At 39.6% G+C, this 25,867-nt stretch overlaps 1 protein-coding gene across 7 annotated transcripts in view; it reads right to left on the minus strand.

Moving 5' to 3' along the window:
• The window catches only part of SLC10A7 (solute carrier family 10 member 7), a 157,741-nt gene that overhangs the window by 96,639 nt on the left and 35,235 nt on the right, over window positions 1-25,867 (minus strand). For 5 of the 7 annotated variants that reach the window (XR_007507788.1, XR_007507789.1, XM_049815070.1 and 2 more), the window contains one exon: window positions 5,810-5,848. The exons of the other annotated variants lie outside the window; for them this stretch is intronic. Coding sequence is in view for 3 of the 5 variants with exons in the window: in XM_049815070.1 (XP_049671027.1) it covers window positions 5,810-5,848 (39 nt within the window). In the remaining 2 variants the exon portion in view is untranslated. The remainder of the gene's footprint in view (window positions 1-5,809; window positions 5,849-25,867) is intronic. 7 annotated transcript variants of the gene reach the window in all.

The raw sequence follows: 25,867 nt of genomic DNA on the forward strand, positions 1-25,867 counted from the left end.
AGGGTTCTTTTCTTAAACACGCACTAACAGGTCTCTGTCACAGTAAACTTTGTTACTCTGCCTTGCTTGTACCAAAATCGTACAAGCTAACTCAAACTTAGGTATTAAACTGAGCATGCGACACACTGGAAGCAGAAACACACAATGAGAATTAAGGCCTACATATTTTAAAATGTTACTTGGCAGATCTGGAAACAGCTGATGATGTCCAAACTTACATCGAGATTTCGGATCAAGCTAGAAGAAATCAAAACGAGGATGTTAAATAACAACGAGAGAACTGAGCACCAGCCACAAAATAAGAGAAAGTTACAATAAGGCAACGTAAGTGGCTCCCAAGATTATTTAAATTCCACAGAATCCAAACTCTTCTGCCAGGTACATAATATCTGGTCCAAAGACTTGCTGCTGCCAAGATCTGCCATCCCCTTCCGCTCATGCAAAAATCCATTCTTCAAGGCTGAGGTGGCTTCCCAAGTGGCTGATTAACAGAGAGAACTTGCTCAGGATTTTGAGAGCTATCCAAATCAAATTCGGAGCACAGACCAGCAACACCACTGTATTGCTTCACAGAGGAAGAAGAGATCACTTCTAAAGGTGTGGTGGCACACCATAAAGCAGCTCCACTTTGAAATTAAACAAGATTCAATCTAGAATTCAGCACCCGTTGTAAACAGACTCCATGGCAAGATTTTCTTGTAAACAGCTAGCACAGTAAAAAGGGAATCCCAGATGACTGTTCTGCCCCTTTTCATATTGTGAAGACACAATTAAGAGGGAATGAAGAACATTTGCCTGATTTTAGAAAAATATTTATAATGTTTGTGCTAGCAATAATAAAGCCAGATAAAGATATTTATCCTAGAAATAACTAAGATAAAAAAGTGACAATAAAAAACACCCAGAATAATCCTAAACCATTCAACATTCATTAAGGTAAAATAAAGTAAATAAGTTTAGCCAATTGGTTATTTCCATATTGGTGGATTTCTTTAAATAGTAATGAAATCATTGCTAAAAAATCCATTGTTATTAAAATAAAAAAGTTGGCTCAGCCTACCACAATTAGATTTGTAAGTTGCTGGTCATTCCCATAATTAAATCTGTGTCACAAATTTGCAAGAAAAATGGACACTATGACTAATGCATTTAGTTGCTGCACTAGTGCTGTCAGGCTGTGTAAATCATTATGCCTACTAAAGCAGAGTAGATAAGAATTCCATACATTTTCATTAACCAGCTAGGCTTTACATGTACGTGAAAAGCTAACTTTCATATTCCCTGCTAGCTTTAGCTTTCATTTGGAAGACAACGTAAATAAAAACACTAGCCTCGATTTGATTAGCCAAATGGCCACTCCAAAAATTATTTGAGTTTTTGGAGAATATGAACCAGTTCTGTCCCCTTCAAAAGATCATCAGATAAACCAAAAAAACCCCATATATACTTAATTTGGACAAAGGAAATCAGGGCACCTCAAATAGGTTTCTTCCTTCAGACTGACTTATGTAGCCCGGACACATGCCTTATTTCATCCCATAGGTTTAAACAGAGGAAGCGAAGCTAATCCGAGACAGCATCAGAAGAAGTCTCCACCAACACTTTCATTTTTCGGCTGCCCTTCACTCTGTTTTCTCAGGAGGGCAATGGTCACCAGAGCAGAGTCCTCTGAATCCTCTTTTCCTCTTGATTTCCTCATCACAGACCTTCAGATCTCGGTTACAGTTCTTTGTTTAAGGTGAAGCTGATGGCTGTTCCATTCACACTTACTGTTCAAAACCCCAAGGCACCAAAGAATCAGACAACATTGACTCACATCACAAACTCGATAATCTCATGCCTTTCCAAACCCACTGTCTCAAGTGGAAAGCAGATTAATGAGAGATAGAAAGAGATTAGACAAGACTGTTTCTAGTGTAGCAGTGCAGAGCATTTTGTGAGGACATCCTCTTCTGGACTTTAAGCCCTCTCCTTCTTCCACGCACGTGGCATTATATTGTCACTGCAAATTGAGTTTAGCTCTCAACTGAGCACATGTCTCCACTTCAGTGCAAGAACAGCCTCAATGACAGACTATGCCCTGGTGAACTTAAAGTCAAGGAGCCGAGCCACCCAGTCAAATGCCATGGAACAACTACCAGCACAGCATGTTTTGCAGTATCCTGCCTATTGCTCTGCGCTTTGGACATTAACAAGCATTATTCTTCTGTTACAGCACAACTTTTAGAAACAGAATAGAAATGCTTAGGAAGCATGGTAATGCATATAGTGTTAAGAATCTCAGCAGACCCGTACTTAATATCCTAGACAACTTCTTTAGCCTTTAGGTGCATAAGTATCCTCTCCTACAAGTGGAAGCAGCTACCTCAGTGCTTTCCATCTCAGCAGATCTTAGCATGCATTTGCATGCTTTACAGTAGCAACCTTGTTGATAACCAACCACCCAGTATTAGTAAAATGCTCTCAGATTTTATTAAAACCCCATCAAGAGGAAAAACTGAAATCACATATTATGTTCCACAATTACTGTAAACCAAACTGTTTAAACGAGGGGAGGAGATAATGATATTAACTACCCAACTCAAAGCAATCCTCTGTGGTATGATTCTAAATATTCTCTTGGCTGAAATTTATGTAAATTGAATTCATCTATCCTTAGTTATTACTAATCTAGCTACATAAAAACATTTTTCTGTAACAATTAGTTCTTTAAAACACTGTGTTTTAATTAGACCTGGGACATTATTAAACTAAGTGTAAATATGCACAGTATCATTCCATGCATTGTTTTGCCTGCATATTTATAGGAATATGGGCTTTGGTGGAGTTTAAAAGGAACTACTTCACAGTTGACTGGTAGGTTTTTTTAAATCTTCTTACCACCAAAAACACCTCCAGATGCTTAATCTAAGTGTGTTACTGCTCATCAAGACATGTTTGGCATTTCTACATTTTGCCTATCACAATGCATTCCTTTTAATCTGAATAAACTCATCTCAGTATCATTCTAACATTATGCTGAGTCTTTTCCTGCAGACATTTTGTTCCACAGTTTATTTTAATTTAACTTCTCAAGCACCCTTTCCCAGTCTTAAATAAATAAATAAAAAGAAAAGAAAGGGTTAAAAGCATAGCACATCTTTCAACCCTTTTAAATTAGCTTGCTTCACACTATCATACACAGGCACTGGCCCACAGGGTCAGTCTTGAGAACAGACAACATACTGTCCTCCTGGCTCTGTCAGGGCTACACACAAGTACAGCATCCTGCCCACATACTACACATTGTAAGACAAGGAACGTAAGAAAAATTGTAGCCTTGCCAATGGTCAGATCCTTCCAAATTATGTCCAGGACATGCATATGGTTATGGTCACAAAGGTATATAACTACATCTAAGCCTATCCACAGACAGCACATGATCAGACACTAATAGGAAAAATGCAAATGTGATTTAGATTCATCATGAATTAAAGTTATAGGAAACAGGATCTCCACCTATAGCCAAACCCATAAGTTAGGCACCAATATCAAGTGATGGATTTCCAAAAAAAAAACCACCAGGACCTTCCATTATCTTCTCAGAAACAGGCCAATTATTTTCATGTTTTATAGAACACTTTTGACTTCAAACAAGTAGAGAGAGATATATACATATGTTTAATGCTTTGCCAGTTGCTCACAGAAAACATACAAAGTAAGTGACCACATGCTAGTGACATGCAGGAGCCACTCAGTTAAAGGCCACGTAGACATACAGCACTGTGAAACTGGTGAACTCTGGCTACTTATTACAGTCCCTGGCCTACTTTCACCCCATTGCATTTCCAGTCATAAGGTTCATCCTATCAACTTCATAACTGGAAAAGTTTGTAAGACCAAAGCTTTCAGTAAACATATTTGTGATTTATTTTCTGTCATACATACATATTCCTTACATAATCATGATTTCAAACTAGGATACCACAATAAGCATCTAAGCATGTGTATACATTTGTGACGTAATAGCAGCTACTTTCTTTATAATTTTATTTTTAAAAAATCAGTAATTAGAAAAAAAAAAATCAGCTGGTACTGTGGTTTGATTCTAGTCGATCTTTAATTTTTTTAAAAAGCCTTTCCTGGGAATTGTTTTAACAAGAATGTTTACTGCAATGCTGCTCTAAGACTTCCCAAAAAATCTGAAGTGAATAAAATGTGAAATGAGGTAATTTTATATAAATGGAACTTTCCAGTGATCAGTTCATGGAACTAAGATCAAAACCAAAATCGGGACTATTACATGAACGCACAAACTAGCTCAGCTTCTTTAACTGAGATTTCTTCAAAGAGCTACAAACTGGTTCTAGAAATTAAAATATGTTTATGTTGCTTTACTAGGACCCAGCATTGTAGTCAGATGCTCTGGGGCCTAAATTCATATTTGAAGTCAAAAGACATTCTCCTAATGACAGCTCAACCGAGGCCTTTGGGTATTCAGGGAAACCTCCTGAACTGAAAGCTAGGGACAGCAGAGAAAGCAGAGCTCGTGCCAAGCAACAAGAGAAAATGCCACGCACATACACACACTTAAGAGTTGCTCTAACACTGGGATTCCACAGTTCGAGGCAGAAAGTACCTTCTTGCCACTGGAGGAGGACATGATAGGTGACAAAAAGGAACAAATATTTGGGAATTGGTATTTTTAAAACGTGAATTGTCATCTATGCCCACAAAACTTACATGCACCCTCCTCACTTTAACCTAGTCCCTCAAGAAAGCAGCAGCACAATCCATAACTTCAAAATGCCATTCAACTTTCTCTCTTGGCAGTACAGCTTTACTCTCAAACACCCAAACTCCAGCTTTTCATAAAACAATAATGCATAAAGTGAGTTATTTTGCACTTGCAGTTTTGATTTTAATTTTCTAATTTGAATTCTTTTGTCATTCATTCATTTTATACATCATAGTCCTCTTTCTGGGGACACAAGACTGGAATCACAAACACACACTTCTAAACATGCACAAAATTTAGTAAAGAACAAATTCAATTATTAGCTCCCTAAATAAATAAAACAATCAGAGTAGCTTGCCTACATATAAAATAATTTGTATTTAATATTCATTAATGTCTCTCTAAACAACACATCAACAGCTGAAATCTATTCTTCATTTATTCATAAATATATTTATTTAGTGTTGTTTACAGTGTCTTTTCTGAATCTTTGTAGACCATCAGGCCCACAAATACTGTTTTTGCTTTTTACAGAAACGGTTATATTTCCAGCTGGATTGATTGCTTTCCCATATCTAGCTATTTCAGTGTGTTCCTCAGAGACACTGAGTGGCTTCACTGACAGTGAAATATGCTAAACAAATGACAAGTCACTGAGTAAATTAGCATCTACTCTCTGATCAGCTGGGTCATGTTTTCTTTTCAAAATCCATGGCCTCTTGATAGAAAATAATGAGTATTTGATGGGCCTTATTAGAAAAATCAATATATTGATGCCCATGTCTGAAACATCTGCATAATAATAGATTCTGTTAACCCATTAAGGAGAAAATTAAGATGTGTTTACACATTATTAATTTACCATGAGCAGAGACGATTTATTCACTACTTTTCTCAAGAGTTTAACAAAAAGAAAAGAAACCGTAACATCTGCATTTAATGGCACAGTGAAATAGATTGAAAGATGATTCACATTTTTGCCAGCTAAATGGCACAATTCCACTAACACTAATGTGAAAAATAGAAACACACCAATGATACTGTTAAAAGTAAGACTATTAAAACACTTGCTATAAATACAGCATTACTTACCAAAAAACTTCCAAAAGCAGAATTAAATATAGCAGCTGCCTGAAGAGAGAAAAAGATAAATATCACCAATGGTAAAATAGCTATAGTACAAGAACAAAATGTTATTCCCCTTCCCAACAAGCTATTAGATTCTCCAAATAAACACATACACAGAGACCATTAGGCAGTTAGCCGCTGCTTAAAAAATTGCCAGTGGCCTGTAACTTATGAAGACTGATATATTCTAGTTTATGCATTCATAAATAATGTGCTGAAATGGACAAAAGCAGGAGGAGAAGAAAATCCTTGCCAGTAGACTTAAGAGGCATATCCCCAAGAACTAAGAATATTACACAGAAGCTTGGTCTCACTGCATTTGCTCTAATTTGCCAGGAACATTTTTACATATTGACCTGTTAATAAAAATAAATATACCCCGATTTAACTAAAACACTGCATTTTCATAGACTTTCAACAATTTTTCATGGAATATTAATCAGGCAAGCAAACTAATTTAAGTGTTCATCATAATAAAGTATTGAGAAATTCAGAAGTTTCTGTAGTTTGACTAACAAATTTAAAATAGGAACAACAAAAAAAACCCCACAACAGCCCCACACTTCTGAGGCCAAAATGTCTAACATTACTTTTTACTCCATAGTCTTTTAAAATAAGAAAATAAACAATTTTGATAATGACTTTAGAAGTGTTTGTGCTTACCTAAATATCCAGGAAATATAAGGCAGCAGTATTATTTCTTAATATTAACTCATTAAATTCCAAGAAATTAAAACTTGAGTCTTGAATAGCTTTCCCCAATTACCAAGAAAGAACAGAAACTCTTGTATGGCAGCCAGTCTGATGATGAAAAGCCACACAGCAAAGGTAAGAGGCAAGGGAGGAGGGAAATCTACCATTTACATGAAGATTTAGACCAGAGTCAAATTAATCACCCTGGACACTTCCAGCCACAGATTAATAACAAGTGGATGTTAGCGAGTTTAGCAAGTTTGAATAAAGTCCAAAACCAGGTTAGGAGCTGTAGCTGAACCTGCCTTCTGCTCCATAAGAGGATGCAATGAAAATGAATGGGTAATGAGATCTTTGGCTCTAGAGAGCTTAGCTTTCTTATTCAAGTTCATAATTAATTCAAAGCTTTGATAATTTCATTAGATTCCTCCTCTGCTGGCCCTATCAATAAAAGATGGCACTGGACCGCAGCTCCTCAGTGGCCCAAATACAAAAACAAATGCAGGCTGGGAAACCTTTGCTGACTTGCTTACTAACAGGGACAATGGCATATGGCACTCCATGTTGCGGAGGGAGCATCTGAATAGATACAGCTAAATAAAACATTATAGTTGACAGTTGTAAACTACAGTAACATATTTTAACACCTCTTCCTCATCAGCATTCCTTTTCTGAACATAAAAAAAGAGGCACAAATCCAAACAGCTCCTCTTGCCAGAGATCACAGCTGAACGCAAGAGTGAGTACTACTTAAAACAATTCTTCAACAAGTGTGAATTAAATCAGGGTTTTCTACTTGTATTTGAAGCTGTGCGGCTGATACTTCCATGTGGCAAGAGACACACACATCACACTCACGCACACAAACCTACGTCAGGGATCAGTTTCAATACAGGACACATCTTTGCAGGTATCGTTTGTTACTACATCCTTCTTAAAGTTCCTATTATCATTATACTAAAGAACCCATCAGGTTTATCAAGTCTCTTTGGTATTTGTTGGACATGTGCCATTCTTTTACACAGACTCATTGTATTTGACCACTTCAATCCAATCAAGATGCCGAAAGGTCCCTTTTATTACACCCTGCCTCTGAATCCACGAAGGAGTACCTAGACTTCCATTTTTAAGCACACTTAAAGATCTCTTCCTTGCAAAACAATCTTTGCTATATAAAACATTGTAAATCAGCTGTTAAGATCTGAAAGACAGAAGCATCTGGGCTCCACTTCTGCACCAGAACACTGGGAGGAAACTTAATGGTCCCCTCCTCCCCATGCAGATTTTGTGTGCAGAGTGACAGCTACATTTCTGTCTGCTAGAGAGAACCATATCACTCACCCTCTTCAGGAAAGCTAGTGAAGTCCACATAAAATGGACTGAAAGCATAAAAAGTAGCCCTTCCCTCCCTAACATGCTAAACTTACCTACTTGTCTCAGAAATACGTGGTCCTACCAGAAGTTGGGTTCAGGCCAGGCTCCGCTTACAGTGCAGGTGAGCCTGCCAGACCACGTCTACTGATGCAGGAGAAACAACTGTAGTGATAGACAGCCCTCAACCATTTTCCTCGTAATTTCAACAATGCACAAAGACCAAAGCAGTAGCTGGCAAGAACAGATACACTTAGAAGGACACTGTGCATCTAGTTTTAGCCACATCAGTGGCCACCAATCCTGATTTGAGGATCATGTAGAGACATGACATTTTTTACTTAAAATACGCTGTACTTCCACTCCAGGAAAATTTATGTATCTGGAAAGGTGGTAAGGAGAGATACTAGATGGTTCTATGGTGGTGATACGAGATGGAGATACTTTGGCCATCAAACAAACTTCTTTTCTTTCTTCCTTCCTGATCCACCTGGAAGATTTCTGGTTTGTTGTTTGGTTTTGTGGGGTTTTTTTAATATTCTCAAGCATATAACAGGTACTAAGACAACAACCTTAGACAAATTTTATGCTTCAGGTATTCAGCCAGTCATGCGCAAAAGTCAAAATTCACGACTGGTCCAGGGGTACACTAGTTTGTAATTTTTAATTCCCTTTCTCCAAAGCGTCAGAAATAGTCCACATCAGATGATTAAACACTCATTACAGGCAAAAGAAGGAAAAAAATAATAATCAGGAAGACCACAAATTAAGCTATAATCACTCAGATGATTTGCCTCAGTGAGGGAGGACTTACACATGTCAATTAATCTATTTGCAGTTTTCTTTATAAACATTTCTCCTGCAAAATAAACTTAGAAGTAAATTTTTCTCATACCCACAAACCTTGGGCTTATATTTGTGATTCTGGTTCAGCTTAAACAAACTGGTAGTAAACTGAATCAACTGCTCCAATTTGTAATTAAACGTACATAGTAGCATGACCCTGTAGAATTTAAACACTTTGCGCTTCCAACTCCCTTCTATCAAGAGGGATAATATTGCCTACATACCTCACAGGGCATTGTCAAAATTAATTCATTGCTTAAAAAGCACTCTGAGATCCTTAGAGGGAAGATACAAATAAACATTAGTGCTGACACATGATACAGCTAGGCTCTTCATTTTCTATTTGAAACATTTATTAGTCACTATTATTGTATAATTTTTTTTTAGCATTTGCTCCTTTTGTGCTTCAACAGATATCAGACTATCTGCAGTCAGCTTAAATGAAACAATAAAACATGAAAACATTCAGATGTTCTTACAATACTCCAAGTTCAGATTTGGATGTGTTTGCAAACTGTTCGTGGCACTTACCATCGATATGAGGGGAGAGTCCTCTATAAAATCAATGGTAAGATCCTTTCAAAAGGTAAACGCATAGCAATGTATTAAAATGCAAGGTCAGAATACGTTCAGAAGCAGCAGTACTAACAACCAGACCAATTATTCAAGTTTACATCAACTCAGAGACAAGACTGAAAGTCACTGCCAGTACTCGTAACAGGGCTAGTACGGAAAAGCATGCACATCTCCACTTGAGTTTAAAATAAAACACGCTAGCTCCACTAAACAACAAATTTACTTAGTATTAAGCAGGTCCAATTTCAGTCAACTCTGTATGGCACTGGGCTTGAGGGAACTCTCTCACTGGTCTGCATTTCCAGGGAGGATCAGCTGGCCTGGAGCACTTCCAAGTGAGAAGTAACCAGCCCACCTCTGAAGGAAACCTATCTGGCAGTACTTGGCAGAAACTTTCCTCTTCCCATACCTAAGCCTAGCACAAAGCTTCAGCCCTTCGTCTCCCACCTTAATCTGGAATATATGTACGGAAAACACTGCTAAGATATGTAACAGTGACAGCAACAAGATGCAAGACAGTCCTCATAGCAACAAAGGCCAGTAAAAGACAGAAGAAAAAGGCAAACCCACAGCCAAGGGGCTGAGCACTTCCCCATGGGTGGGTACCCAAATGCAGCAGCAAGTATGCACAGCACGCAGGCACATGTGACTGGGCAGCGAGTCAAACAGGCATGCTACGGTTTCGATAGCGTTAAATACAGAACACATACTGAACTCTGTTCCATTTCCTTTTATTTTGGTATCAAACTAAACTATCTTGGAATTTATTAGGCTAGCTATCTTTTGATAATAAAGTAGCAGGGCTACATTACAGAAGAGGAAAAGATACACTGGCAACATTTGGAACACCTGGGTCAAAACCCAACATTTTATCATTATCAGCAGGATTCGAATGAAATTGTTATGCACAACTCAGCTGGAACTACAGTTTCCTTTACTGCAGGGTCACAGGGAAACAACGGTGCCTCATAGCTTTGTACGGGGACCATATTAAAAAAAAAAAGTAAAAGGCTTTTTCACCAATATGTATTCATTTTAACACTAAAATGTTTGATTCTTGAGGGTCATTTGGCAGCCTTTAGGGAGGTAACCTTCCTAACTGTACTTAACCCTACGCTTACCCCCAGGCACCCCACAGCTGAGAGAGCACATGCTATGCACACTAGGACCTGTCCGGCCCCAAGTCATCCTTGCTCTGTGGAAAGGGTGTTTGTTCCAGGGCCAAGGCCACAGATGTAGAGTAATGAAACTAAACATCCTCAAAATGCCTTGGAAGAAGTGGCCTAGGCATCATACAAAGCTGCTCTGTGTATGCGCGCAACTACCTGCAGTTCAAACCTTATCATTTTCAGACATGCACTAGTGGGATATACAGCTTAAGTACCTGGCATAAGACTAAATATCCTCTTGAACACACATGGCACAGCGAAGAAGAGAGAAAAACTCAGAAGAGTAGAAAAGAACTGGAGAAAGACAAGGACTCTAGCAGTACTACTAAAGGATTATGCAGTAGAGGGCAGAGAACACAATGTTGTAGTATAACATTTTACAGCGTCCATGTTATTAATGCAAAATTTAATAGACCTACATCTCCTATTTGACAGGAAGAAGAAAAAAAAAAGGGGGGGGGGGGGGGGGGAGGGCGCAGGGGAGGAAGAGAGAGTGACGAAGTGATGGAAATGGTTTGACCAAACAGGACAAAAGAGGAAATTTTATCTACCCAAAGAGATCGGTGTAGTTTGAGAAGGTGGAGAAAGAAGGCAGGACGTCCGAAGTAGCCTGAATGAGTTGGCAGAGTCCCTCTAAACAACTCCTTCTATCTCCTATTTAAAAATAAAATCTCATGTGAGTGTTACAGCAGCTCATGTCTTAACTGCTGTTTCCATTAATAAGATGTTACAGCTCTGTAGAAAGCTATTTGCCACAGCACTGTTACTGCAAACAGAATATAAATATACCTAATAAGGTTTAATCTGTGCTGCTGTTCATAACTATTCATCTGAGTTCAGACGGGAAAAAAATATATATATTCAAGTTCCTGGTTTTGAGCACTAAATTGAATCAGGTGTCCTCTTCTCTTAAGAAAATTAAGTTGCTTTTGTGCAAGAGTGTTTTAATGAGAACAGAGCCTGCCGACATTGATAAATGGGAATGACACCAGAGAGAGCATGTAAGCAGGACAATATGTGCATGTTACAGTCTTACAGGCTATTTTTCACTGACTATCCTGAATGACTTCGCTGTTTCTTAAGGGGCCTATTAATCTCAAATTTAGTTATTACACAACGTTTATTTGAACATATATTCTGTGGATGATGACAGTTAATAAAGGAAATCTTTTACAAGCTGTATTTTTACATATTGTTCCAACTGCAGCTCCCAGTCATTCTACCGTATTGATGGAATAACCTAGTTATGATGCAGCTTTAAAAAAGGCACATATATTCAGATTCTTTTCTAAGCATATGGGGACTCTTAAATAACTGTTAAAATGCATATAAAAATCCTGCTACAGCATGGCAAAAATAAAAGAGGTAGTGTTAACTGCTCAACAAAATCTCTAGCTGCACAGTTGCCCCCTCAAAGGCAAAGCACATACCTTTTTAAGACTCCAGCACCATCTTTGAGAAACAAATAGGGCCTATATTTGACTCCTGGAGATGTATGTACACTTCATATTGAATTCAACAGAAGTTGTAGCATGCATCTTACACATGAATTTGGCCCCATGTGTTGTTACCTGATAGGGCATCTCAACAGTGGTATTTCATTAAAGAAAACAAACAAACAAAATAACCCACACCAAACCCCAAAACCCACAAACCCAAAAACCCAAACCCAACACAAAAAAAACCCCACAAAAAACAACACAAAACAAACAAAAAAAAACCCAACACAAAACAAAGCCCCAACAAAAAAACCCCAGACTTTGATAACAACTAAATTTTGAGTCCAAGGATATTATAAAAGTGTGAACTGATGTTCAAAAAGTCTCTTAAAAAAATACTGAATTACTCTTATTTTTTTAGTGGAGTGGAATTGTACACATAAGCTTAAAAAAAAAATCAAAAACACCAAAAAACCCACACCAGACACAAAAAAACCTTACGCCCACCAACCAAGGAAACTCCAGAACACCAACTGAAAAACCCACAAAGATAGGGAGGGGATTATGTTTGTATCCACTGCCATGTTCCCTGTGGTCCAACACAATTTGTTGACTGTGAAAAAGGTATCACCTAATCCCCAACCTGCATCTAGAGCTGTGCTGACAATACACAAACATTTCTTTATTTCAACCATGTTCAATAACCATCAGTTTTATGCAAATGATGCTGAAAAGGCACCAGAAAATGAAAACAGAATAACTAATATGCTGTTTGTTCGCATTTCAGCAGGGGAACGTCATCCAGAGAATGATGTACTCTAAAACACCTCATTGAGCTGTGGCTCCAAAGCTGCGCACACGGCAGATTTGTTCCGGGCTGGCAGAGGTTGCCATCACCAGAGTACAAGTTTGTGCTGCTTCAGCCAGGCTTAGCATTCTGCCGCAAGCAGAGCACAGAAACAAGCTGGGGGCTCTGCTGGAAGAGAGTTACTGCCTCCTACCTCTTATCAGCCAAGTTCTTTCTGTTGAAAATCAGTCTTTCACTCCACCATCTTTGTAGTTACTCATAACCAGCACTGCCTGTTGGTAATCATATTTACAAATACAAAACCATCCATCAAAAGGATGTCAAAAGCCAGGCTTTTTAGAGACACTTATTTAGCGTATATAGTGCTCTCCATTGAAGGACTTCTCTCTTTCACCAATAGTGTCAGCAATACTGAGACAGAGAAATAAAACTATGGCACCTTCTTTCCTTTCATCAGAAACGGTAACTTCTCTCTACTGCAAGTAACTGGCATGACTCAAGGGAGTTCTGGAGGGTCAGCATGGTATTTCTCATTCAGAAGCAGTAGGAGATGAAGATTAAAAACCAGGACAGTATACACATTAAAGGTTTTTTCCAGAGAGTAAAACCAGAATGTAAACATTTGTTAACAATTCAGCTGGCAAACATTTAGCATTCAGATCTCAGGAACGTTTATATGTCAACCTACAAATTACCATCAGTACTAATATACAGATTAGTAACAGGAAATCCATGTTGAGCAAAGGTTGGAAAGCAACACTGTCCTGTATGGCTGGACCATTTTACTTCAGATTACTTGTACAACTGAGCAGAATGAAAACAAAAGCCTTTGTCAACAGTATCAGAAAGACCACATGAAGGAAGCCAGGAGGGAAGAACCTCTTTTCTGGAGTTGGAATGTCCATCTCCACATTGAAAGAACCAAGACTTGGTCTCCTCAGGTATAGAAGAGACGAGACGCTTCATGAGATATAGCGCACAGTGCCTGACTAGTGCAGGCTATCAGCTGTACAATGCTGTCGCTTTGTTTGTAATTTCTTTGCTTTATTCTAAATGCCACAGATCTACCCATACCAGATGCTTACGAGGCTGTGTAGCATACAAAACTGGTACAATGCTCACAAGGCTTACCAGGGGAAAAGGCCTATCTAGGCCCTATCCAGAAACACATATGTAGGCAATGTAGGCCTTTGCAACCTCACATCTATCCCTTCAGGATGCCAAGGTGATGAGGGATTTCCTCCTTCTAACAATCACAGTGCCATTTCCTTTTGACATTGAGAAGGGCTGTCAGCAGAGACAGCCACCGATGCTCTCACCTCATCCTTGTGTAAGACAGTCCTTGACCAGCCATACCCCAAGCCCAGCAATACCCTGAAGCTGTAGCTTAACCTTCCTGTCCTCCCACCAGCTGCAGTACAAAACACAAAATCACACTCATAAGACACAGTGCCTTCCAGTGTTGGCTCCTACGTCACCTACGTCCTACTGCACCCCAACAGGGCAGTAACCTGAATATCTACAGTGGACTTTTGAATACCAACATGAATAAACAGAGGCAGTTTCTCTTTTTCTCTCCTCTACTTAAAATTGGAAATGCAAATATTAAGATTACTGCCCAGTGCCAGTGTAAACATTCAAGCAAGCAGTGATTTAAAGCTGACAGACTTGTAACAACACACACTTTCTCATACTGAGTACGTATGTGCATAACTATCCGCAAACTCCATGGTCTCGCATCTAACCTACTCCTCCACAAAATTCATACGGCTCTGCCACGCCAGAAAGCTCTGGGTTCCCAGGACGGCATATAGCCAAACTTTTTGTATGTATTTTTCCCCAAATGGAAAGCCCATTTCTGCAGTTTTCCTAGACACCAGGAAACAGAAGGTAACCTCCCTTCTACCTACATACTGTAAAGTATAAGCCTTAGCAGCCATACGTTTGACCTGTGACACAGACCATGCTACACAATTAGAGGGCAAAAAGGAAAGAATCTGACCAGTCACTGACACTTTGGTATGAAAACTACCCACAAACCTTATGCGCATCATGCATTTGTTAGTGACTCAGGCTTATTATTACCTTAGCAGTGAAGACAAAAGCTCTCGCACTAGAACAAATGGACTGCTGAACAATGATTTAATAAAGGAGGCTTAGCTGAACAGCGGTATACAAGTAACTCTGCCAACTTGATCCTCTCTTACGGCCAAACACTTCATAACTGTAAGTGACTTTCCCTCTAAAAAAAAAAAAATTACTGTGGAAGGTATCCTCAAAAGGATTCAGAGCAATAACAACCTCCCAAACATACTTTTATTTAAGTTCACATTTTCTGAGATCTTAAGCTGTGATAAAAACACTTAAAGGTCTTGTCCCCTGATTCTCCTGGAGACACATCATCCATAACATGATTAGAGGTCTAGTTAAACAATGCATCCCACAACTCCAAAGAGTATTACTTCCCTGCTGAAGTGAAATGAAAGCACAAGGCCACTTTTTAAAAGGTGCCCTTTGCATTAACTGTAAGGCTGTGCCTGCACCAGTATTTTTCTATAAATATCCCACTGTCATATTGCTTTCTGGGCAGTTAGTAGCAGAACCAGACATTTGAACTGCTATGCCATCCAAACCAGCTCAGAATGGCATTGTTATTAAAGTCCGTGTCACTACTACCACTGGGAACAGCTTCACTGTTAGCTGTGCAGTGCCAGGAGATGGGAAATAAAACACTAGTGCAAGGAAGGCCACAGCATGGGGAGGGCTGCATGAAGTACCAGCTTTGTAAAATAAAAAGAAGTGTGACCCACTGGACAGATCCATGTACCCCAATCTCTGGAGCTCATGTGAGAATGAGTCACCGGTCAGGGTTAAAAGATAAGGAGATTTTCATCTCATCAAAAAAAAGGTCTGTCCATATCTCAAAGAAGTACAACTATTTTTTTTTAACCTAGCCCAAATATTAGGCTTTCCTGTAAGCCAGTATTGTACGGTACTGGAAATTCCCTTTTTACGAGTCCAGCCAAAGCTCTGCAAGCCGCAATATTGTGGCAGAGGTGGAAAGAGAAGAGAATGAAAAGTAGCATACTTATAAGGAAGAGACCAGCACTATAGCCACTGCCTGAAGGTAAAAAAAGGAACAATCTTGACGCATGTAACTGCATTCTTTTAAATGTTACTCAGATACTTCTATCATCTAAATTAGCAATTCATATAACTAGAAGTTACACATACACAGAGTGAGAAAGTGCATAAATGTGCATCTTTATGTACTACATATCCCCAAAATTTGCCCAAGGGGTTCAGCAGTGGATCAGTAACCACTGAAGCTCCAAGCTTTTTTTTCTCTTAAAACAAGTTAACTATGGCATTGTTATTTACCACCACCCTTCTTTTGAAGCATGCCCAAAACATCTATAAATTCTAATCAGTTAGTTGCCCCCATTTTCCAAGAGGACTGCTACACTCTCTAATCCAATGGAGGTGAGGTAGGGGAGCTAGTCTTCATTAAAGTACAAGGATTAATACTCAAATGCCAATCAAGTCTAGGTCAGGGACTTGATTTCACAACTACTTGGCTAGCAGTACAAGTACACCATGAACTACAAAAATACTGAAACTGTTCTTTGGGATTTTCATTCATATATTTATTACATAAACATATATGAAAAACATAGTGACTCAACTAAATTAAGATACGTTTACTACTTCCTTTAAGTAATTTACTTTATTCTCTAATGGGATAGAATACTATATAACAACTACTTCTTTGAAGAAAAGGTGTGAGAAAACATTAAAACCTATGGGTTTCGTGTACAGAATTCTACTCATGTTCTGTGGAGAGCAGAGGCTCACCAAGAGCTGTGCTGTGTGCGAGCCTAAGAAATGCACAAGCTTGTTTTACTGCAAAAGGTCACAAAGCTGCTGTCTGCAATGAACATGCTCTTTGTGGCAGCATTCACTGAGCTTCTACAGTTCCCACTTACATCAAGAGTTGGCTGAAAACTGGAATATCCAGCATGAGGGATATTCCAGTATTTAAACATTTGCTTTAAACCCAAGTTCCCCCTGCCTCTAGATTCACCACTTCTTATACAATGATTGAAATTTTCTTTTTTAACCATTTCATTTTGGTATTTTGCTGCTTTCAGCTGAATTGCTTTCGTGCCTAGTAGAAGATGATGGCCTCTGTCTGTGTTTGTCACTGCGCAAAACTTTTTAGCTGGTCCACAATGCAGCACTGTTATTACATTCTTATGATGCACTGAGAAGATACAGCCAGGGAGATCGGTTTATCAAGAGAAATGAAAGCATGGAGCACCCAGGTTACACTGAAAAATGTGGACTACGTCAAAATGATTTGTTTGCAAAACTGACCCAGGTTAACCTGACCTGAAACAAAATATTTACATAGGTTTTCCTGAAAGTGGAAACATTTCTACAAAGTCTGAATTGCATACATGGGGGGAAGGAAAAAAGAATGGAAAAGTTCCCAACTCAACATGGTTTGTAGCCCAAGTTCTGTATTTCTAAAGCAGTTACTGAAGAACTAGATGCATAAACAATATGAAATAAAAATAAAAATGCAATTATTGGAAAAAACTCCTTCAACTGGAGAACACTTCTTTTATAACAAAGTGTCTATTTTCCAGCATTCTGTGGTAAAAACTATCTTCTCACCTTACTGATAAACTGTAAAGACAAGGCCAATGCATTCTGATTTGCCCACAAAGAACTCCAAGGAGAACTCGATAAAGAAATCAATAATTTCATGTTAAGCACAAAGGCTCCAGCAGAACACAGATGCTGCTACTACCTATTTTGTGGCGGTTATTCATCATGGGCACCCAACGAGGCAAGGGGCATGGAAGCAAAATTGTATTCTGTCACCCCATTTAAGCCCAGAACATCCTGTATCTACACAGTCAGACCAAACTAAGTTTGCAGAAGCAATCTAGACCCAGAATTCTTTTCCACCTTAAATTATTTCAGTAACATAAGATGCCCTATGATACATAAGTGGACAAGACTACGTAAGAGGTACATTCACGACTGCCAGGTCAAAAGTGCTAGAGCTGCCAACTTTCCTGCACAGCAGGAGGTCCCGATGCCAGGACAAACACACCTTCTTAAAAGCAATGCAGAGTAGCAATACACGTGAACACAGAACTAAGGAACAGAATTGGGATATGCAAACAAATGCGTGAAGAGTAGAAAAAGTCACCTTACACACCAGAAGCAACCAGAAATCCCATCTTACACAAACACCAAGTACCAGCTAAATGTACAAGAAAAACACCTCACCTATCAAACAACTTTGTATCTGACACACTAGCTGCATTTCAAAAAAAACCCCACCAGCTCTCACTTTAAAAAGTTTAATTTAGGTTAACAGCTATTTCTTGGAGTAGTCTGTGATCAGCACCTTGTAAGTACAATAGACAAATAAGGATGTTAGAAATCACATCTGGCTGGTATTTCGAGTCAGGCTTTGCCACTGACAGAGGCTTGATAAAAGGTAGAGAAAGACTCTGTATACCAGGTCATATCATCATCATCATCGGGGGGGGGGGGAGGGGGGGGGGGGGGGGGAATTCTGTTTACAGAACAGATTTTCGTCTCTCACATTCATCATTCTAAAACCAAGTCGCTGTTTAGTCAATTCTACTGCAGAAAAGACCTCAGAAAAATATCACAACACAGTCACCATCTCGTTGAATCAAAGTTCAATTTGCTCTAACACCATAACAAATGTATTTCTGTAATCTGTATCTATCTCCTACTCTTGTGGAAGTATCAACAAAATTCAGAGTGATATACTTATCTACAATATATAAAAGAATCATATCACCGCTATAAGCGGTAGTGTAGCAATATAGTGTCAGAGCATGAAACAGTAATCGAAGTCCTGAAAAATACACCATTGTCAGCATTGTACACTGGTACCAGTGTATTATAGCACCTTGGTTTAAAATAAATCAACCTAAGTGCCTGCTTTGGTAAGCACTTTGAATTCACTGTACATCAGCATTAGGGGGGGTAATGCACAAAGAAACAAATCAGGAAATGGGACTTATAAATAACAATTCAATTAGCAGATTTATATTACTCATTTCCTAATAAACTTTCCATCCGCACCTACGCGCAAACCCTCCTACAGCCTTCCCCCCTTCATTTACATGTCTGTGCAGGCCTGCTCTTTTTTCTTGCAAGCCCCTTTGCCCTTTCAATCATGAAGTATATTACTCCACTGTCAGAGCAAAGCAGTTCCTAACAACAGGGAGCCCAGCTGGGATAGGAAGAGGGCAGCAGGCTCAGGCATTAACATAATAATCCAACTGTGTTCCCCCAGGCCCTTAGGGCAGACAGCATATTAGGTAGGCCTCCTGCGCCGGCCCGGGTGGAAGCCGCCGGATCACCTGCCCATCAACCTGTGGCAGTCGCCCCCGCCTCAGCCGCGCCAGCTCCTGCCAAACCCCGGTGCCCAATTACCTTCCCACAAAAAGACATGCATCCATTTTTCCACGTCTGCTTAACGCACCTGCTGCACATCCCCGTTTACGATTTCGACGTACTATGCCGTGTCGTTTCCAGCGGACTCTCTCCTTGCCTTTTGACTTCTGGAAAGTCGAGGGGTTTTAACAGGACCTACTGCTGCTGCCAGCAGGAACCAGACCTTGACACAAAATTTCAAATACAAAGCGCTGCTCTCCCGATGCAACTTTCAGCCCTACCTATCCTCTGGATTTTTCCCTGAAAGAAAGAGCGGGGGAAAAAAAAAACAACAAAAAGGCAGACATAGGCCTTTGTTATTTCTGTGCCGTGCCATCCAAGGAAACCGGTTCAGGGCTGGCTTGCTTACTCTTTCTGGGGTTTGCAACACTGGAGGATTTTCAGCAGCAAAGCTATTTTACAATCTTCAGTACAGGGCCTACCACCACGCAGGACACAGCTGCAGATTAAGGAATAGAGCCTGTGAGAAGGCTTCAGCTGCACAAACACACACACAAGAAATTTCCAAGAATCACCGTATATAATGCTGATTTCAGATGCAAGACCTATGAAACCATCCTATTTAAAGAAGGCTTATAACTGTGCTACTCTGCCCAATTAACATTTCCTAATATCTAAGAAATATGCCTGCATTTCAAATGCTTTGGGTAGCAAACTACAACTCAGAATACTAATTTGCATGTCCCTTCTATTGAGCCCTTTAAATAAAAAAAAAGTTCACATTTATTATGCAGTGTAATTCAGTGTGGTTCTCTAACAAACCCTTTTATTTACAGTATATATGCTGTTTGTACAGAGTACAGGCTCTGGTACTTATCAAGAAAGAAGAAGAATAAACACACTTGCTAGTAAAAGAAACTATTTTCTTCATATTATACAAGACAATCTCAAAGACTACTAGGAAAAAAGCCATTGGTTCTAATATAACTTTTAATTTCATCACGAAGTACATATTTGCTAATTCCCCTTAACAATGGAAGGCACAACAGAAATGCAATACAGTCTTATTAAAATAATGTTTTGCAGACTGTGCAAAGCCAGATTTACTTGATCACTTGTGAAGCAAAATTTCCCTAACCTCATTAATTTTCATTTATCTAGCCCTCTCAAAGAAGGAAATATTCAGAAGCAATTTCATATTTTATTTTAAATGCTTGGTTGTTATATTATCAGTACAAAGAAGTGTAATGCATAGTAACCCATGTCACAATACTCTGTCAGAGAAAGACCATGTGAAATAATGCTAGCTATATAATTTAAATATTTTAGAAAGCAACCGTTACAGAAGTTCTACCTATTACTATTCCTCAACTACATAATGGTAACAAAAATTATACATTATGAAAATCGTGACACATTTAAAAACAATCTGCTTACAAGCAATTCATTTTCACAACACAGACATTCTCTTCCACCACGACGGTCATGATAACTTGTTAGCAGCATGCCCCTCTGTACTGGGAAAGGGGGCACAGTTAAAAGAGCCCTTTGCATTGAATTTATTCTAGGTCATAGGGTCACCAATAAAACACTAGGATAACCTAGAGGTTTGCAAAATATCTTAATATAGTCAAGAGTCTTCTTACACAGCCACAAGCTCACGTATCTACCAGGACTTGATTTAGACTTTTAGGACCCGCAATTTAGAGAGGAAGAGCTTTGTCAACTATCATGTGATCCTTCCAACCATCTCCTCTGCCCCATGAATGAATTACCATCACATTGGTGACGTAAAATTGAACAGCACTTTGAACATTAACTACAGCTTTTCTCCTTCAACACCTCTAAATATAAACAACTTTGGTTATCCATAAACCAGGAAAAGGCACTGACATTTTTAATTACAAGAGATTAGAAGAAAAATCCCTTGAACACTCATAGTTTTCTAGAGGGTTCCTCCAATTAATTTCCTTCCTTCTCCAAATTACAGGTCGACAACTCCACAAACTAAAGTAACAGCAAGTTGTACCAGACATGTACCAGAAATTCAACAGCAAGAATTCTCTACCAAGAATTTGAGTATAATCAAGTCATCAAGGAGCTTCTGCTGTTGGTGGTGAATGTTTTGTGCTTACAGTCATGTTGCCAGTGGACAACAACAGAATGCTGCAATGTTAGGTACACTCATCATTTTTCTTATGAATTCAAATGTTGTGAATGGAACATGTGAACAGAAATAAACTTGTGAATGGACATACAGATTTTTCCATTTATTTCATGGCATGATCTTTAGATCAGATCCATGTCTCAATTAAGTCAATACGAGATTTTTTTAATTTGATTTTACACAGCCCAAGGTCAGAACATTGCAATGGCTCAGATAAGTAAAAGGGAAGCTGTGGCTTAAGCTTCTGATACAGGATGTGCTCGGGTTGTGATGGGCTATTGAAAACTGAACACTCCTGAAATTACTAAATATAAAAGTTACAGTATGGTGGAAAATATATACATGTTGTTTAAAATATATTTCATATGACAACATCACTATAAAAACCACCATATTTCCTTGAAGTAACAAACTACTAGGTCCATGCTGATGATGTATTTTAATTTCCTTCACAATCTATCCTTCAATTCAACCACCATTTTCTTTTGCAAGACTCACTCTTCCTGACTACTTATACAGCCCTTCCTCTTTGATAGCACAGTTCCTATGGTTTTATTCTTAAATACCAGAGAGGAGTACGTTAGTGCAACAGACAACTGTTTTCTTCTCTACGTAGCTGGGCCAGCAGAACAAATACAACCCTGTAGCCACTAGATGCCCATCAGCCCTAACTAGAGAACATTGCTCCCACAGGTTTGTAGGGGGCAGTCTCTTTAGTTCCTATGGTTTTTTCCTTTACAAAAGTTATTTCAAATTCATGAAGACTCTCTTGTAATGGAAGTACCCAGAATGAAGCAGTATTCATTAATATGCAATGTAACACCTTAATATACTCAAATTTATTCAGCCTGTTGTGGTGGGTTGACCCTGGCTGGATGCCAGGGTCCCACCAAAGTCACTCTATCACTCCCCCCCTCTCAGCTGGACAGGGAAGAGAAAAACACAACAAAAAGCTCATGGATCAAGATAAGGACAGGGAGACATCAGCAATTGCCATCATAGGCAAAACAGACTCAACTTGGGGAAAAAAATTAACTTATTACCAATCAAATCAGAGTAGGATAATGAGAAATAAAACTAAATCTTAAAACACCTTCTCCTCACCCCTCCCTTCTTTCTGGGCTCAACTTCACTCCTGAATTCTCTACCTCCTTTCCCCGCAACGGTGCAGGGGGACAGGGAATGGGGGTTGTGGTCAGTTCATCACACGTTGTCTCTGCTGCTCCTTCCTCCTCAGGGGGAGTACTCCTCACACTCTTCCCCTGCTTCAGCATGGGGTCACTCCCATGGAAGACAGTCCTTCACAAACTTCTCCAAGATGGGTCCTGCCCACAGGCTGCAGTTCTTCACAAAGTGCTCCAGGGTCCCTTCCACAGGCTGCAGTCCTTCAGGCACGGACTGCTCCCAGCGTGGGTCGCCCATGGAGTCACAAGTCCTGCCAGAAAACCTGCTCCAGAGTGGGTTGCTCTCTCCACAGGTCCTGCCAGGAGCCTGCTCCAGAGCAGGCTTCCCACGCGGTCAGACTCCTTCGGGCATCCACCTGCTCCGGCGTGGGGTCCTCCACAGGCTGCAGGCGGATATCTGCTCCACCGTGGACCTCCCTGGGCTGCAGGGGGACAGCCTGCCTCACCATGGTCTTCACCATGGGCTGCAGGGGAACCTCTGCTCTGGCACCTGAAGCACCTCCTCCCCCTCCTTCTTCACTGACCTGGGGGTCTGCAGGGCTGTTTCTCTCACATGTTCTCACTCCTCTCTCCGGTAGCTGTTTCTGTGCCCCGGAAACTTTTTTCTCCCTTCTTAAATACATTACCGCAGAGGCACTAACACTGTCACTGACGAGCTCAGCCTTGGCCAGTGGCGGGTCCATCTTGGAGCTGGCTGGCATTGGCTATCGGACACAGGAGAAGCTTCTAGCAGCTTCTCACAGAAGCCACCCCTGCAATCCCCTCCCCCCCACCCCCCGCTACCAAAACCTTGCCACAGAAACCCAATACACTTGTATGATGTATTTACACCTATTTCCGAGTCTACTCAAGCACCTAAATTGCTCTAAAACCTGTTTTTCCCCTAAGTTCAAATAAAGAATTGTTTTATACTTCCCTAAGACATTTTGTGGTACAGAAAAGAAACATGCTACATGAACAAGAAACTGGGAGACAATCTAATTGCAGAAGATATCAATAATTTCACTAGTTCCAAACTCCAGTTACTGGTTTAATAACCACTAGCGTCTCATAACTTCGTCCCTCAATATAAAAAGTAGCTGGCATCTGCCAGGGAGAAGTTAGCACTGCAGTGCTGTTCTCTGCTCCTGCAGTGCATTTGAACCTCCCGCATCACCTCAGATCCAGTCACTTTTTACTTAAACTGAAGAGGTGGCACTAGTGATCAAAATTTATGAGTTTCATACATATAACAAAAAAACCTTTCCTCTCCTGAAAACAAAGAGGGAGATGGTAGTGCTTCTACTTCTATACACTAATCTAGTATTTGCTGACTGTCACATTCTTGCTTGTTGGCAGTAGCTGTGGCATGGTCTCCAAGGACTCTAGGCAGATAACAAAAGAGAACAAAGTGAAAGGCATTTCTGCCTCAGGTATGTTGCAAATCAATCTAGTAGTGTTCTCCCACAACCTCAGCTACAGATTCAACACCTTCATGGGAAGCACCTTGCTGCCTACATGAGGTAACACCAAAGAAGTTCATACTGGCCTCTGCAGACACGACTTCATGAACACTTGGATTTTACCTATTCCAGTTCTGACTGCGACCTTCAACAGAGCAGCACAGACAACCAAAACTGCTGCAATGCCTCCCAAAAGAACAACTGAGAAGGAAAACTAATAAAAAAAGAAACCAACCTACAAGGGTTGCGCAAAACAGAATCCAAATGTCATGAAGAGCTGATTTCTTTACACTAGGATAGCCAGATAGAATCTTTTGAGCAGCATGTGGGCCCCTGTGCCTGGATTATGGCACATGAATGGCAACAAACAATCCAAAATCCAGTATGCCAACATCCATATCAAAACAGCTATTTCCTGCCTGTGAACCACTCCTACACAGCTCCCCCTTCTTTTGCATCTCTGAGAAGCACAGTACCTGTCGCTATCCTATGAAAATTTGAATGAGGTTCATAATATTAATAAGATGATCAGCTACACCTGCTGACAGCCAAAGGGCCTGAAAGGTTAAATAACCCTGCATCACCAGGAAACTTTGCCCTCATGTTTCTCTAGATGCTCATTTTTTTTAAATGCTGCTTTGGGTGTAGAGCAAGACTGATGAGGAATGCAACTGAACAGGAGTGGGGACAACAGAGCTGCAGTCATGGCCATGTTGGAAGATGTAGACAGCAGGCATACCTGTGTCAAAAGTGAAAATGTAAAAACAGTACACTTTCAGGCAGGTCAGCTTTTGGGGTTTCTTGCTTGAATAACATGTTTTGAAGAGAGAATATCAAGACTGAAACAGATAAATCAATTCAGTCCTTTAAATCACTCCAGGGAACTTTTCTTCACTCACTACTCACTCAAAAATGTCTTTTAGAATTGTTAAACGCATGTAATATCAGCAGTAAACTGCAAACACATTCACTGTGACCAGAAACTCACACCCTTGCACTCAAACATACACATGCAGTATTTACCACACATTAATGTTACATCATGTTAAAGAAAGTGAAATTGTAGCAGTCATAACAAACAACAGGTATCTCTGACAGCTACAGTTTATTATTCAAAAGCTAGGAAAAATTGTTCCAAGTCTTCAGTTCTACAATGGCAGACAATGTTATGATTTAGTAAAATAGACATTCCACTCACAACCTTGATATTTTCATCTGGAGGATGAAAAAAAAAAAAAGCACAGAAGGCTGCAATCAGGTTTTTCTCTCTCTCCAGGAGCCACTCATTCTAAAAGCACTACAAGAATTCGGAGGCAGCACTTAAAATCTTTGTTTGTTATTTCAGAGTATATAACACAAACAAGAGTTGATCACTAAAAATATTAATTAGCATTTCACCAGAAATAACAATATGGGAAAAAGCAGTGATGTGCAGACATCCTGCCTCCAGGATTAGATTCTAATTCATTTTAGATTAGGAAGCAATGAACTAAAACCACTACCCTGACAAGTTAACTATTCTTATTCACACAGTTCTGGATAAGAGTAACACCAGCCCTAAGGATGGCACAGTAAACAAAAAGAAATCATGCTAACTTCTGACATTTACAAATGACCATGATAAAAAGGATCTGGATGAGTTACATAAATTTGCTACTATGAGAGTACTGCATTTTAATATTTTTTTTAAAAACTAACATGTACTTATGTAACAGTACCAAAAAAGAACAAATAGTTATTACAGACAGGACTGTACTGGCAAGAAAATTTAACCAACAAAAGGGTTAATTAGGGATACAAATTTTTTCAGACTGTTAATAATGGGAATGACACATAGTATGTGCCCATAAGTAATTCTCAGGTATCTTTGATCT

Source organism: Accipiter gentilis, chromosome 12 (genome assembly GCF_929443795.1).
Source record: "Accipiter gentilis chromosome 12, bAccGen1.1, whole genome shotgun sequence".
In the NCBI taxonomy this organism is placed as follows: domain Eukaryota; kingdom Metazoa; phylum Chordata; class Aves; order Accipitriformes; family Accipitridae; genus Astur; species Astur gentilis.